This window comes from Oryzias latipes, chromosome 5 (assembly GCF_053564925.1).
Source record: "Oryzias latipes strain Hd-rR chromosome 5, Olatipes_Hd-rR_3.1".
Lineage (NCBI taxonomy): Eukaryota > Metazoa > Chordata > Actinopteri > Beloniformes > Adrianichthyidae > Oryzias > Oryzias latipes.
The window spans coordinates 26,443,355-26,459,450 of NC_136241.1; the positions used below are offsets into that span (position 1 = coordinate 26,443,355).

At 40.6% G+C, this 16,096-nt stretch overlaps 2 protein-coding genes across 6 annotated transcripts in view; one reads left to right on the forward strand and one right to left on the reverse strand.

The window, feature by feature from the left end:
• Nucleotides 1-12,386, forward strand: si:ch211-112f3.4 (EF-hand and coiled-coil domain-containing protein 1). 4 transcript variants are annotated; one of them, XR_002290272.3, is made up of 9 exons: nt 1-1,562; nt 4,594-5,014; nt 5,096-5,230; nt 6,148-6,203; nt 6,289-6,392; nt 8,441-8,576; nt 10,559-10,648; nt 10,745-10,811; nt 10,900-12,386. XR_002290272.3 is itself a non-coding variant. In XM_004069196.5 (9 exons), exons 1-9 carry the CDS (start codon nt 998-1,000, stop codon nt 10,905-10,907), a joined length of 1,623 nt encoding a protein of 540 aa, XP_004069244.1. In that variant the 5' UTR covers nt 1-997; the 3' UTR covers nt 10,908-12,386. The 4 variants fall into 4 exon arrangements, 2 of the variants coding, with proteins under 2 accessions (XP_004069244.1, XP_011473616.1); XR_013656205.1 differs by having other exon boundaries at nt 4,597-5,014; nt 10,900-11,603; XM_004069196.5 differs by having other exon boundaries at nt 6,289-6,433.
• slc41a1 (solute carrier family 41 member 1) overlaps nt 11,942-16,096 on the reverse strand; it is a 26,339-nt gene continuing 22,184 nt past the window's right edge. For both annotated transcript variants that reach the window (XM_023955112.2, XM_078948069.1), the window contains exons 9-11: nt 15,849-15,983; nt 15,616-15,764; nt 11,942-15,317 (exon numbers count right to left, since the gene is read on the reverse strand). In XM_023955112.2, coding sequence (XP_023810880.1) covers nt 15,132-15,317; nt 15,616-15,764; nt 15,849-15,983 — 470 coding nt within the window. In that variant the 3' untranslated portion in view covers nt 11,942-15,131. The remainder of the gene's footprint in view (nt 15,318-15,615; nt 15,765-15,848; nt 15,984-16,096) is intronic.

The window sequence follows — 16,096 nt, forward strand, 5'->3', positions numbered from 1 at the left end:
TTTTTTTTTTCTTATTCATATAAATAGTCATAGTTTTCACTGAGGAGGAATTTCACTTGATAAAACGACTTTTGTGAAAATAAAGAGAAGAATGGACTTTGTTTAGAAAAAATTAGGCTTCCATGAGACATCACTGTAAACATTTTCATTGGTCAAGTCTTTTTCATCAGGGTTTTGAGGTTTTGCATTGATATTGGTGTTTGCCCTGCAGGTCAATTTGGAGCCCAAGGGGGCTGTCTAGTCATCTGGACATCTTGAAGGCTGGGATGCGTTCAACCACACGCCATTTGGTTCCCTTCTTTTCAATTTATATTGCATTTGATCTATTCAGCTTTTCCACTTATCAGTCCCTCTACAAATCTGTATTTTTTATAATTCAGTTTATTCATTTTTTTTAAAGCTAATGATAATCTGTTTCTCCATGAAATAATCTATGGAATGTACTGGATGTATGTAGCTGATGTGTTTGCCTCCGTGCTGTGACTTTGTTGTGCTGGAAATTTTGTTTTTGTTAATTTTTGTGTGTGTGTTACTATTTGTTTATGTCAAAATAACAATAAAAAATGTTAAAACCTAAAAGAAGGCCTTTTTCAAAGTTTATGGAGTCAAACTTCAGTGAATCCTACCTTGACTATTAGAAACTGTGAGTGCAGGAGTGAGAAGTCATTTAAAAATAGCTGTCCCTCCAGGCTAAATCTATACTCTTATTTCAACATTTTGTTGTTCTCTCTTTCTGCTCCTTTGATATCTGATCCACGATCAAACGGCTTTTTTTTTTTTTGCTCACCTGAAGTAGTATGACATGTACAGTCATCCGTGCGCGTGCAAGGAGAGCGTGCGCACGGAGGGTGGAGTCGCTGCTCTTGTGAGGAGATTATGCGCTTGAACGATTCGAGGAGTGGTGGAACCCAGCAGCATCTGGTTCCTTTTTTGTTGTCGTTTTTGCAGCTGTTGGGATTTAAAAACGGTTGGAAGAGAGTTGTGACTCCAGACACCCATGGAGCGCACCGCGCTGGCCGCTGCGCGCATCCACACCGCACCCAGACCTGCGCGTAAAAGCGAGTGGCTCCGGAGCGCGCTGGCCCACCATCACTGCCCCAACAAAGGCGTAGACAATGAAATAGTGGTCCTGGCCACCGGGATAGACCAGTACCTGCAGGAGGTCTTCCACCACCTGGCCTTTCCCAGACAGGAGGACTCGGTATCGGCAGAGGACTTCGCTGCTCTCTGCGCGGTGCTGGGACTCCGCGGCACGGAGGACGCAACAAGAACACTCAAAGATGAAGAGTTCAGGGACGTTTGCGCTGCGCTGCCAGAACAGATACCCTTCAAGGAGTTTCACTCGCGACTCTGCGGCTTTTTCCGTGCGCGCTCTTCCGCGCACAGTGCGTGGCGCTTGCCGGTCTCTGAGGACACGGAGCTGGTGGAGAGGCAGATCCGGCTCCGCTGGCCCCGATACAGACGGAGAAAGTGCGTCAGCTTCGATCTGACGACGAGGGACCAGAGGGGAGCCGTAAACAGATCCACGAAGCCTCGAACCCACGAGCAAGTCCACGAAGCAGGTACTGCGCAGCTCCCTGAACCTACTATCCTAGAAGAAGGAGAGGGGAGGTTTAGCCACTATTTAAAGCAGGTCAAAAACAGTTCAAATAAACTAAAACACAGATTACAAAATATATTTTGTTATATTAAAAACGTGTTTATTAAACATCAACGGTAAATATTTGTATATGCTGTAACACAAAAGACCCACTCTGATTACAATTATGGTTTTAACTTGTTCTTGTGGCGTTTTTTTTAATGATGGAGGACATGTACCAAGAAAACTAATCTTAACTGCAGTTCTGAGCATTTCTGCATTAAAATCATCGTGAATCAGGAGCAGACAAAGAAATGCAGTGTGGACCACAATCTACTTGCTGTGCTTCATTCTGAAGCATCCACTTGCACACAAATAAATCCATGTACGTCTTTGTTTTCCTCTCTGAGCTGACATCTGGCCCAGAGCTGTACGGCTGGATAGCTCCAATAGTGCCCGCCATTTTTGGTTCAGCGGTAATGTCAGGTTGGGTGTGTGAGAAAACGTGTAAGCTAGGAGAGCATGTAAACAGAGAGCTCTCAGCAGCTGGACGGGAAGGGGGGGTCAGCTTGAAGTCTCGCCTACAGCTAAGAGGCAAATTTCTAAAGGAACTTCTGCTGATGTGTGGATTTAGCCTTAAAACGGTACAATCCTAATTAAAAGAGCAATGGGCTTTTACAGTTGATTAAAAGATCCTCGGAGTGATTCTTTAAAGAGTTTTAATCCAAATTTGCTTGTTTAAAATTTTTTGTTTTACTTAAAAACTCGCCTCTTTGCAGATGATCCCCTCATTATGAAAGCCCTCCAGCTCCTTCAATAAATGTCTTTGTGGTTAGACACTCATTACGTAATCCCAGCAATTATAGCTTTTCATCCACTGATGTTTTCCTTCCTTTCAAGTCTCACTTTCATCATTGTTTGCCATTAATTAAATAAGACTTGAGTATTTAAATTGCTTTACTTTGAGCATGGTGGTGAGAGGTTGGCACTCCTGTCGACAGTGAGAACGTTCAATTGGGACTTTTCTGCGTGAAGTTCGTATGTTCTCCCCATGCTTCTTCAGTTTCCTCCCACATTCTCAAAATATGCATTGTAGGTCAGTCGCTCACTCTAAATTTGTCCTTAGGTGTAAATGTGATTGATTGTGTGATGGACTGGCAACCCGCCTGACAGTGGGTGGGATAGGGTCCAGCAACCCCCTGACCCCAAAAGGGATTACATTTGTTTACTTGGAAATTCCAAAAACAAAACCAGAGTAAAAGCATAAGAGACTTTGATCTGCACGTCTTTAAAAGTCACAAAGGACCAGTGATGGTACAACGCAAGTTTGGTGACTTCAACATTCATAAAAACAAGTTTGTAAACTTTGCTGCAAATGTCAGGAACTCACAAACTCCATGAGATTTGGCTTGGTGGCAAGAACTTAAACATTTAAGAAATAAACCCAAACATGACCGCAAAAAAAAACCCTAAGAAGCAACAACAAACAAACAAATAAAAGTGACAAAGCAGATGACCTGACAGTGAAGAACTCTGAGCCAGAGACTTAAATAGACTGAGGGCAATTAACTTAAATAAGTTAGCTGTGTGGCATGATAAACCTGAAACTGGTGTGACAGACAAAGGAACAAACAGAACCCGACCAATACCATGACATAACTGACAGAAACCAAACCACAGTTCTCAATCCTCATTCATTTACACACAACTTCCCTTCCCTCCAGTCGCTCCTTGCACACCAGTTAGCCATAAATCGGAACATTAGCTAATTTTGAAGGGACAAATAAACCAGATTTTTGGAGGGATATTTGACATATTAGTTAAAAAATAGACGGTTAAATGTTGAGTTTGTGCATATTTGAATGAAGTCACAGGCGTCATCGATGAGTCACTCATGCAGCCTGTAACGTCTTTTTGTTGTTTTATTGTGATGTGTACATTTCACCACTTGTTTTCTCCTTCAGTTAGGTCTTTACGATTTTAACAGAATTTAATTAAACATTTGTAAATCCTCAAAGAGCATTTCCTTGATCAGAGAACATAAGATAAAGATACTTTAATGATCCCAGCCTGGGAAAATTGATTATTGATTGACATTTGATTGATGTTAAAAAATGTGGCTCATCACAAAGTTAGGCGTCTGTCACTCAGCTGATCCCTGGGACATTAGACTGCAACTTTTTGGTTAGTTTGGTTCTCCAATTGGAAGCAGGTTATGTAAGAACAGATTTCGTTTTAATTTCTTTAAATATGAACTGCTGTTTCAGCCTATTTTTTCACGACGCCTTTGTGAAACCTGCAGTAGTTTTACATTTGTTTATTGATGTTTGTTTTGGAAGCAAAATAGTCAATTAATGTTTTTTTTTCTTCATTTCAACTGTTGACTGTATATGAAAACTGGACTAAATGACCCCTCCCCTTGGATTTCAAACAAGAAGTACCTGTTGGCTCCAAGAAGTCAAAATCACACAGACTTCTATAGAGAAATAAACAGTTATTACTATCTCATTCTATGTCAGACTAACCATTCCTGATCTGATACATATGTTTAACATGTTCTTAATCATTTTAATAGTAATTTAAAGTTAATCAAGTTATAAACTGGCCAATCGGATGCAGGAATAAAAGTAGGTTGAGCCTACTGGCCTTCACGTCTAACGTTTAAAACATTTGATTGACAGACAGTGGACCAATCACTGTTTACTGACGTCGTCTGGATCTGTATCGTGAAAAAAATGACCAAAAAACATGACCTTTCAAGTGTTCTTCAGGTGTGGAGTGGCCAATCATATTATAGAGTGCAGGCTTGGGAGATGGTGGCCACCATCCTGAGACAACCATTTAGTAAATAATACAACGACATAAAGCAAAACAGTCCATTTTAAGACCAGTTTTGGGTCCAATCAGTAAATTCAAGCGAACAAATCAGATTAAAAATAATCCTCACCTATAATATTGATGTTACAATGAGTCACTCGTGAAGAGAGATTAAAAAAATTTCAATATTTTCCCAGAAGAGGTTGCAGCTCTCAGGGAGCTGGTGGAGGACCTCCGCTCTGCTCTTCAAGGGAGTGACGCTCGCTGCCTGGCTCTGGAGGTGGCCCTCAGGCGGGAGAGGAGCAGCAGGACGACTTTTCCATCGGGCTGCAAAGCCGTTGCTCTTGAATCGTCTGACGCCTCGGAAAAACTGAACCCAGCTCCTGATGGGGCTCAAAGGGATGGAGCAAAAGAAGTGGAACGCAGATGGGACGTCAGGGACCCCAGAGACCCTGTTCTTCGAGAGCTGAAGCTAATTCGATCCTCCCGCGATGGGCAGCTGGAGGAGGCCATCAAATTCAACCAGCGTTTGGAGGAGGAGCTTCACTGGGCGTATCAAGAGGTGCGCAAGCTGCAGAGAATGGAGTCTTCATTGAGGAAGGAAAACATTCAGATCAGGTTCCTTTATTTTAAAAGTCTGAACGGAAAGTTTTAAAAGTTGATCTAAATAGAATTGTGAGATAATCTGTCTGCTTTTAGGAGGCGCGCAGAGGAGGCCAGGGAGGCGCTGAGGGTCGGCCTGCAGAGGGTTCGGCTGATCCAGGAACAGGCCAAATCTGTGCCGCAGCTGCAGTCCAGGATCAGCCAGCTGGAGACAGAGCTGCAGCAATATAGGTGCTTGTGCCGCGTGCATGTATGGTTTTCCACGGTACCGTGCTTTAAACATCATTTGACTGAACGCTGATGTGACTCACAGTCTTCATTCTCTGCAGATGAGCCAATTCAGTCTAAAGCATGTGGAGATCTTCATCACAAACCTGAAACAGGAGTTTTTAACACTCCTCTGTCGCTCAAAATCTCAAAGTGTGACAGCTTGAGCAGCTCTCTTCAGCTCTGTGACAACTGCTATTTTCACTTTCCTTCATCCAAAAACGTCTTGAAGAAATCAGATAACCACAGGAAATAACTTTTTTTTTTAAAAATGATAGCAACAGCTGCCAAAACATAAATAGGTTGTGTGAAGAAAGTGAAAACAGATACAAATGTCAGTTTTGGAAAATGACACAAATTCTTTTGATTTTTGGTTAAAAAGGAAATAATCAGAAAGAAAGACGACTGACTGAGAACGATTTGAAAATAGGTCAAAACATGATTTGAGTAGGACATCAAGCATCAGCATGACACCCTTATGACCAGGAAAACAATAAGATTTAATCACAGAAAGAACAGCATCATCAGCATACATCTGCAATTCAGCAAAAAAGTCAGAATCTCTGCTGGATGGAGTCCTTTCACCAGCCAGGAAGTGAGACCTGATGGAGGAAATGCAACACTTTACATTAATTACTAAACCAGTGATAAAGTCAACAATCATTCTCTATAAGGCTTCTCTAAGAGGCAAATACATCCACGTAAGATCCTCCACCACAGCAGAATCACCCCATTTTTACTCTTTTCTTGGTTTTCTAAGATTTTCTCTTGTATAATATGCATTTCGCTTTTTTTGTTGTTGCTTATTTTCTGCTGCCTGAGCAAAATATCAAGCAAAAAAAAAAGAAGTTTTGTATGTAAATTGTTGTTGTGACCAACAGAGGGCACAACACCTGCGACGCCCCGGTTCACTCTGAAGACTCCTGCAGCCAGACAGGTGAGTACTTTGCGATGAAGCTTTGGGAAACATCAAATTAAAGTCTGCCTCTCACTTGTTGCAAATCTGTATTTGTTTTTTGCAGTGAAGCATCCATCAGTCCTGCCCCCAGAAGCCGAGTGTCTGCAGCGCGCCGTGGAAGGACGAGCTGCGTCTGATGAAGAGGAGGACGACAGGGGCGTGAAGGAGGTGAAGAGGCATGCCTGCCGCCTGCTTGGCTGTGGAAAAGGGTCAGCTAACATCTCACACCCAGGCCTCGTTGTCAAAATTCATGTTGTCTGCTGTTAAGATCCACCTTCTACCTTGTAGATCGAGCAGTGATTGATTGGCGTGTACTCATTTAGTGCTTTTCAGTCATGGTCCCAGACACACACACATTCACACACTGATGACGGCTCCACTACAAACACTATAACCACCAAGTGGGGTTCACAATCTCACCCCAAGGAAACTCCAAAACTTGGCAGGAACCGGACCTATAAAGTTCCGATCAGAGGTTAACCGGATCTACCTCTGCGTCATTTTGTAAACATTTTTTGTGAACTCCTCACTACTTCAAGAATTAATGTGCATTAAGACACATTTGGTTCGCTCAAAATGAACCAGAGTTCATTTCCAGAACAAACTTTCAAGCTGTTCCTGGTCCGAGACCACCTCCATAGATTGGGTCAGAGAGCTGTTCCTGGTCCGAGACCACCTCCAAAGATGGGTCAAAGGGCGGTTCAGGCGGTCAAACAGCTCTCTGACCCAACTTTGGAGGTGAACTTGGTTCGTTTCCAATCGGACTGAGCTTCGGTTCGCTCTAAGATTCCTCAGCCTGAATACAATCCATCCTTAGAGCAGAGCAACTGAACCAAAACGGCCACCGTAGCCGGGCATTATGGGATGTAAAGAATGGTGGAAGGAAACAACTGTGACCATGAGACACGGCAACTCATTGAAATTTGGTCGGATGATGTACCTGACGTTGATACAGACATTCAAACTTGGAAATATAAAGTTTGAATACGTGAACTATCCCAACAAGGATTACAAAGCTAAGGACTTCCAATTTTCTTTCTCTCGTTGCTTTGCCCCGCCCTCGTAATTCCTGGCCAATCACAAATGACAAGCTGGGCTCATGTGAAGACTAAAACTTGACTTGGACATGTCTCTACAAACCTGAAACTTGATGAGAGCGTTTGGACCGTTTACCATCAACCATGTGCAAGAATATCAGAGTTCTCTTCTGAAGCCTTAGTCACAACTGGGTGGATATGGAATATCTGTGAGTGAAAAATGGGCGTGGCACCCACAAAATATCAAGATCGTAGATCGCTCGGTGAACTCACCCTGACCCACCGGTCAATCAAAAAAAAAAGAAACACCTAAAAATGGATCAATTTCGTATTACAGAAGTGTTTTGTTTTTTTCTTTTCAATGTATTCATGTGTCCAACAACAGTTGTCATGAAAAAGATGTAAAACAACTTAAATCTAATAGGGTTTTCTTGAAACCAGAATCATGAAATTGTTTCTTTGTGCTGTAAATTAGACTTTTTAAAAATGAGAATCCATGGGAAAAGAAACTGCTCCCTTCTTCACTTCTCATTTGTTTTCTCCTGATCTGCACCAAACCTGTGAACAGAAGGCGGGGGGGTTAGGTTGTCATCAGCCCCCAGCCTACGATGATGGTGAGGAGATTATGTTCAGTGAAGATGTTGGGCTTAAATAGACCCTCACTCTATAAGTTCAGAACTAGGTTGGACATGAAGTAAAATGGAAAATTGAAATCCTACATTGACCTTTATGGGAACACGTGTTGTAGTTTTCTGGGCGAGGTCATGGGACGGCGTTTTCCAAGATCTTCATGTCTTCTCTATCGGAACATAATGCAGTTCAAAGGTCTGTGAAACCCCTCGGTGTGTTTGTTTGTCAGGTGTTCTCAGCCGTCTTCAGACGGCAGAACGGTGTTCTTGGGATCTTTCAGCTGCTTCCCTTTGATCCGGTTGAGGATGAATCCCATCTGGGATGAGTTTCCCAGAATCTTGATAAGGTTAAGACACGCTGCGCTGTCTGACACTGCAGATCTCAGATATCGGCCCACATGCAGCAACAATAGCAGCATTGTTTTGCACGTTTAGGACGAAGCTAACAGAAGATGAGCTGTTGAATAAGACTTTGATCGTCTGTGCTGAGCAACTCTTTAAGTTCTGGGTCTAAGTTTCATGCTGCATTTTTTCCTTTTTATTTTTTTAGATGTCAGAACAGCGCTGCTCATCAAAGTCATCTTCAGGAGGAAAACAGTGACCATCCTCAAAAGGACAGCACAAGCTGCTGCAGGCAGATAGAGCTACTCAAGAAGAAACCTGACGTCAGCTTTGACAAAGAAAAGGTGAGAAAAAAACAAGTTTGACACCTTAGCCAATGAGTGTGTAGCGACTTTAATGTAATTGCTTAATTTATCTTTTTCACACGCCTCCATAGCAGACCTCTCACTCATCCTTCTTTTATAAGCCACGTTGCGCGTGATCCTCTATCCACAGATCTAACTGCGCTGCTTACGGAGCACGACAGACTCAGCATGACAGACTTAGCATGACAGAGCCATGTTTAATTCACTACCAGTCAAACTTTTTAATCATCCAAACCTCACAGTCACCGTTTCGTCTTTCATCAAACAGGAAATCAGACTTTTGCTGAGTCGGGTTTTGTCCGTGGCTTCTGAGTGCTTACCTCGGCTTGTTTAGTGGTGGTACCTGTGACTTGTTTGCCGTTTTATCTCTTGTGGCGTTTAGATTACTTGATGGTTTTTTTGTTGTTGACAAAATTGTAGCTTTTAATGCTTCACCAGACGCAGGTTCATTGTTAGTAACATGCAAAAGTAACCAAAATAACCCCTGCCTGACAAAGTTCTTGAATTTATTCTAGAGCATGAAAAATACATTAAAAATGGAGAATTTTCAAGGTTTTTAAAAAAGAAAATAAATGTAATCTGTCATATGATGGGTTTCCCTAAAATAGCAGTACCTGCCCACCCTCTCCATGCACAAACAACCACAAAAGACCCAACACGCAGGTGAACAGGCGCACTATATCCAGATTCACTATGTTGTGACGTAGTGACAACAAATGGCGGTTATAGAGTGTTTAACCCACACTTTTTCCACATGAAAGTCTGGAGCAGGAGAGCTGCTTTGAAGATTTAGGCGTGTAACTACTGCCCTCTAGTGGATTAAGAGTGCAGCACACAGCAAGTTCTGGTTTTTACGCTATCATAATGAGACTGTTAGTGTTGGAAATGCGTACAATATATAGGCCCATGTATGCTTCAAGGCTGTATTAACAAAATGTGTTAATAAATAATGACACAGCATGAGACTCCACTCTGCTGGTGTACTTTTTTTTGCTTTTATCCATTATATTATTTTACTGTGTCACTTATTTTATAATTTTTCACTATTTTACATTCTGTTCAAAACTTTTTTGTTGTTGCTGTTTTTAATGTTTTTACTTGTAAGGTACCTTGTGCACCTTGTTTGACTGCGGTCATGCTAAGAAGCCATAAAGTTAAAATTAATTTGATTTGAAATTTAATCTTAACTAAGTTAAAAAAAATTAATTTGAAAATTGCTGAACTAAACAATGCTAAAAAAGGAGAATAAATTGCCACAAATAAAATGGCAGATGTGGAAAATTACTATCATATGAAAATATTTGAATTACCATTACATTTTAAAAATATAAGATTAAACAATTTAACATAAAAAATGTTATGTTATTATTTTATGTTTGATATTCAAAAAGTAGCTAAATAAAAGAAAAAATTCTTAATTTGCTGTACAAAAATGTAAAAAATAAAGTTATTCAAATAAACTGTACTAAAATAATACCAGTGTTACTATTTCCTTAACCCTGTTTACTGCCTTTTGCTCACAACATTGTTAGTTTAATATGCAAAAATATTGACACGAATGTTCAGTAAAAAAGCATCTTGGTCCACACATTTTCAACAATGTGCAACTGTACTGTAAAGAATTAATCCTCAAAAACTTTTATAGTCTTTTAATACAGCAATAATCATCAAAAAAGAATAATGGATGAACTACTCTTACCATAACACTAAGCAAAACACTTCTCGCCAAAAGTGTTTTTGAGATTTCATGGAGGTAGCCATTTTGACACGGGCAAAGAAAAGCCCTTGTACTGCCCCCAGTGGAATGATGATAAACTACAGGGCAGAGATCATGGACTAAGTTATTTATAATGGGTTCACAAGGAAAGTTTGGATCATTAATGAGATAGTGGTCTCAGAAATGTGTATTAAATATGATATGAATGGTTACAAAGGGTTAAGCCAACTTTTTCTTTCCTCAGAGGTCTGACAGGCTGCAGGAGAAAGAGAAAACACGACTGGAGGACAAATTCAGGGATTCACTGTCTCTGCTGCTGCAGCTTCACAACAAGGCAAGCACAAACATTTAACTTAAAGATATGTTCTTAAAACATCCGCTTTGTGTTGCTTTCCTTCTATTTCAAAGCTTTCTTTGTGTTTGCCTCCAGAAAGCGTCCTGCAGAGTCCTGGAGAAGCTTGTGACGGACAGCCTGGAGGTGTGCAGCAGAAGTGCAGGTGCACGCTCTGATGCCTGTCCCTGTTTGCGCCAATTTATCCGTATTTGTCTTAATCCTTGTTCCCCCTCCTCCACGACTGCGTGTAGGACCCTGACAGCTCACGCAGGCAGCCGACGGCCTCTACACCCACCTGACCTGCAGCAACTGGACACAGGAGGGGGCAAAGACAGGAGAACATAACCTACATTTAAACCTCCAACCTTCAACTCTGCTTAAATCTGCTAACTAACACATTTTTAAGATTCTGTCCAATTTCTTTTACTACTCTCTACTTAATGCACTATATATGGCGTTTGCCATTTTTTCGGGGTGTCGGAATCCGCAGTTCAAGTCTGTGCCAAAATCTCTCTCTCTCTCTCTTTATATATATAAAATATGTATTTTTTCCTTTATATTATTTGAAATCTATTAATGTGATGTTATTTATTGCACTTCGACTTTATGAGAACTGGACTGAGTGCGTGCGACGTCACCCATAAAAAACGTATACTTCCGGTTCCAACAAAACAATTTTTTTTATGTGGACTTCGCCATGTTGGAACCAGAAATCCTCATATCGGTCTGACTCAGTATTTTCATGGCAACCACTCTCTCCGATCAGGATGGAGCTTTCTGGAAGGCCATACACCTACCACTAGAAAGTGAGCGACACGAAATCTGTCAAACGTGTCGAACATTTAAGATTTTCCATGGAGGAGCTGGTAGACACCGCATCATTATACTGAAGTATCTGATTAGCTAGTTAAAAACTTGCAATAAAGAAAAAAATAGCAAGAACATGTTAAAAAAAGGTATCAGAGCAAGAATGGTTATTCTGAGTATTAGATGTTTATTACTCTATAGAAGTCTATGGGATTTTGGCTTCTTGGAGCCAACGGATACTTCCTGTTTGGAACACCAGGGGGAAGGGGGTCCCAATATACAGTCAGTGAATGTACTTTAGATTTTTCAAGTATGTCTGGGCTCCTACTTGGTTTGAACCGGAATCTGAGACATGACTACCACTAGCATAAACCAGCTTGGGAGAATGTTTTATGCCAATTTAATTGAACAGAAACATCGTTGCAAAGACTTTTGTTACAGGATGAAAGAGCAACAATTTCAACAAAAGCTAGACTAAAACAGAGGAACTGTATGAAATAATATAGTCATTTATTTCCAGCAAATTACAGATACAGAAAGTGCCCCCCCCCGAACAATTCCTCTTCCTCTGAGAGGTTATACAGAGCGACATCTCCAGAGCCGGAACATTTGACATCAGCTTTCTTCAAAGGAATTAGAGCTGACAAGCAAACAATAGAGGTTTGATCTTGATGTTAGCAAACTGAAGTTGAGCGCGGCTCCCCGTGAGGGTTCCAAGGTTAACAAGGCAGCGGCAGCTGGGAACAAGCTCAGAAGGCTGGGAATGGGGGCGGAGCTTCAGCCCTCACATGGTCAAAAACATTGACAAAAACCAGCACACTTTTCCACTGCCAAAGTATTATCGCATCACAAGTAATCAACAGACTGTACATCCTTTATTAAACGAATTAAAGAGGCAAACCTAACTCCTGATGGGTTACTCTGAGTCGAACTTGGCTCTGTTATTGTTAAGGCCGTTTTGTGTTTCTGCAAAAGAGTAGTGGCTCGAAATGAAGAAGAAAAAAAAGTCTGACATGGTGCCAAACTGAGCCAAAATGGCAACATAAAACAACCTTATATATAGAATAAATACCATATGTACAATTTGCCTTATGTGCTTTTCAAATAAATAGACATAGCATCACATGCCCCATTGAAGAAGTATTCACACCTTTCTGCTGATGTGGAGACAGTAAGCCGGCACATGGATGGTAAAAAATGAAAATAATGTCGAGCCAAAATGGAAAGATGCCACTTTTCTGCATCAAATACATCCAGAAGACACTAAACAGCCTGCAGTGCCCTCTGCTGGTAGTGTGCAGACTACAGTACTCTGTCTCTTGCATTAGTTGAAGTGGTTGATGAACTTTATGACACACACACACACAAAAAGATGTTTTACAGTTAATTCAAAGATTAGAAAGAAAGACAAAACATTTCAACATATTTAAAATAAACTCTTTAAGACCAAGATTTTTTTTAAACAAACAAAAGGATCAAGTTCTGCACATTAGCACTATGTGTCCCGCACATGCATTCTGCTGGCCCCTATTTTAAAAGAGACAAGGGTGGATGAATTGTGGGTAATTTTTACATTAGCAGAAAGAGATGAACAGCCTTATATTTACAGAGTTTTGCTAAACTTTCCTCAAAACTTCCTGTGACAAAAAAGTCAGATTTCTGAATATGAAGCCAAATATGAATAAAAAATGAACAAAAACCTCAAGAAATGAGCACTGGAAGCTTTGGAGCAGTTAAAATGAACAAATTATTTTATCTCCTCTTCTTCTACCTGTTTTACTTGCCCTACTTGTTTGTTTAATTGGCACATTTCAAATGTTCTGGTGTAAATAAGATAAAAACAAAACGTGCATTAAATTTTTTTTTTTTTTTAAAGCATAGAAAGAAATCCCAAAGTTTTTGTTTTCTAGTTAAAAGTTTCTCCATTTTTATGTTTTTTTAATTACTTCGCTTTTCATTCCATAAATTATTAAACTTCATTTTAATAAGACTTATACCAGAATTACAAAAAAAAAAAAAACGTAACCTGGCGGACTCACCCAACTTTCTACAGCTGTTGGCTAACTGCTAAGCTAAAAGGTTAGCAGACTCAACCACCCGCTGCATTGCTAGATAGCTAACCGATTAGAGTTGTCAGCTAGCTGATGAGCTACATGATTAGCGGTCAATAATTATTTAGTAAGCTGAAAGGTAAGAAATAAATCATTTTTTAGCATTTGATTAGTGAGCTAATTGTACTTTTCATTCTGCTGATTAGCTTTTTGGTTAACTAGCATTGGCATGTATTAGCATCCTAATTAGCCACAACTAAATTTGTTACTCATTTTCATTCTTTTTTTTTATTCCCACAAAGGTTTGATAGTCGCAGTTAATATTATGTTTATTATGGAATATTTAATCAGTTTAAAGCACATAAGGCCGCTTTACAAACAGCTTGAATTAGGGTGACGTGGATCTAAAATTGATAAACTGAAAATCTCACATTTTAGAGGTGAAAATTTAGCTTTACTTAACAACTTTTAGTTGAGTTTAATCTTTTATCCTATTTTATAGAACAAAATAAATAGTTGACTCAAATTATTAACTTTTAAATGGATTTAAAAGAAGTGTCTTTCGTTTTTGGGAGGATCTTAAAATGGTTAAAAACAATTCTGCTCTGTTTGGCTGGTGATTTCAAACAAAAGGACTGGCAATGTTTCCTCCTGGAGCAATCTCCAACAATAAATTATATTCGTATTCTTGATTCTTTAAATATTTTGTTTGATTTGTTTTTCTCACAACATCCTAATTTGTAAATCTGGTAGCCAAGCTATCTTTGAATTTTAATCAATCAGCAGAAACTAATGAGTTAATCATTTACAAAAAACAGGCGCCCTAGAGTGCTGTGCTGCATCGACCTCAATTTGATGCTTCTTTTCTTCAATTCTAAAAGACAGAAGCATTAAAAAATAAAAATCACAGCCCATATTTGTGCTCAAATGAAGCTACGAGAAAAGGCTACAAAAGAATTTAGGTCCAGTCCCCTGTGGTGAGACCACAGCCTTCTCTCATACCATAACAAGGCCAAAAGAATTAATTTTGATATTTACTAAAGCGCTAAATTACACCAGACTTTGTGTAATATTCATTCTGTACATAGCACTTTGTGATAAAACATTCTTGTTTTGAGACATACACAAATATATATGTATATATATATTCTCTTTCATCACTGTGGCTTCAAGTGTTAAAAGCTTTAAAAAAAAAAGAGGGCTAACATCCCCATTGAAAATAATGAGGACTCGCTGTGCATGTTGAACAAGGAGCAATTCAGATTCATAATCAACCAACAGTAAAAATCACGGTCAACAAAAATAAAAAAAATGGATGGGTATTAATTCAAATACAGAAGGGGTAGTAGAGTCTGGGGGTTTGCTGGGTGGTTAGCAAGAGATATCCTTGTTTCCATAGTGACGGAAAGGCAATGTCTAGATTTTCTGGGCCCTAAAGTGAGAAGGTAAGCCACATCCTGATATCCACTGTGGGATATCATGGCTCAGGGATCATCCTGAGCCATGACGACAATTAGCCCTTAAGTTTGTCCACTCAGACAGATTGCTCAGACACACAGACCAAGTCGTCCATCCATGCACGCTTACAGTACGTCCGAGGGGTTTTCTTTGAATGTTTCTGCAGCTCAATCGCCCACATTCATGTCTCTGTCCCCAATGAACCAGCGCATGTGAAAGCAGAGGGCGAGGAAGCCCGTCCCCAGGAGGTCGCCCAGGGCGGTCAGGTACGGGATGGAGAAGTTGTCTGGATCCATGCCCCTCCCCCACATCCAGTTAACCATCCAGTCTGCCAGGTAGAGGAGGATCATAACCTTTGGTGGGTCGAAAAGAAATAAGTTAATGTTCGAGTGGTCATGCGTTCACCATTTACAGGCACAACAGTTCTGTCTTCAGTAATACACCTGGTGCATTCTTGTTCTGCTGGAACATAATTTCTCCAATATGTCACGGGTCTGCTATGGCACCGCCTACCAGGTGGATGTAACCTTAAAATCCGACCCCTGCTTTAGGACTCTAGAGGACGTAAAGGCCCGTTGTAGTGGAATACAACCCCAAACCCTCAACCAGGCAGCTTTGCCTTGATGACTTTCTATACTTGAGTGTGCTTACCTGCAGTAGTGCAGCTGCCAGATAAAAGGTGATGAAGATGGGTGTCAGGGTGGTGTGCCCTCCCCTCAGAGAGTTGATGGTATAGAGGAAGACGAGGTGACCAGGAGCAACCAAGAGGAAGAGCACACGGGCCGAACGAGAGTTAACCGCTGAAACCAAGGAGAAGAGAAAAAAAATAAAAATAAATCTGCACTTCTTCAATTTGCTCGTGGCTCCAGTTCACAGGAACTTACTGGAGCTGAAGAAAGCCATGCAGGGTGTTGGGCACTTCCTGGGGGAGGGGCTAGGTTCTCCCATGGGAAGACCACTCATGTGGAGATAGGTGGAAATTCGACTGGCCTGAACTGCCACCAGATTACCCCCAACACCTTCAGTGAAAACACAACAATTATAAAACGCCAAATGAGCCAAACAACAACAACAAAAACTCAAAGGAGATAGTTTAAAACGACTTCTGTTTAAAAACTGTTTTTGCATGTGG

Excerpts from the sequence above, each read along its gene's own strand:
- si:ch211-112f3.4 (XM_004069196.5), top strand. The coding sequence starts at position 998 with ATGGAGCGCACCGCGCTGGCCGCTGCGCGCATCCACACCGCACCCAGA. Across the intron at positions 5,231-6,147 it reads ACAGAGCTGCAGCAATATAG|AGGGCACAACACCTGCGACG; the intron begins GTGCTTGTGCCG and ends TGTGACCAACAG. Across the intron at positions 10,649-10,744 it reads TGCTGCAGCTTCACAACAAG|AAAGCGTCCTGCAGAGTCCT; the intron begins GCAAGCACAAAC and ends GTTTGCCTCCAG.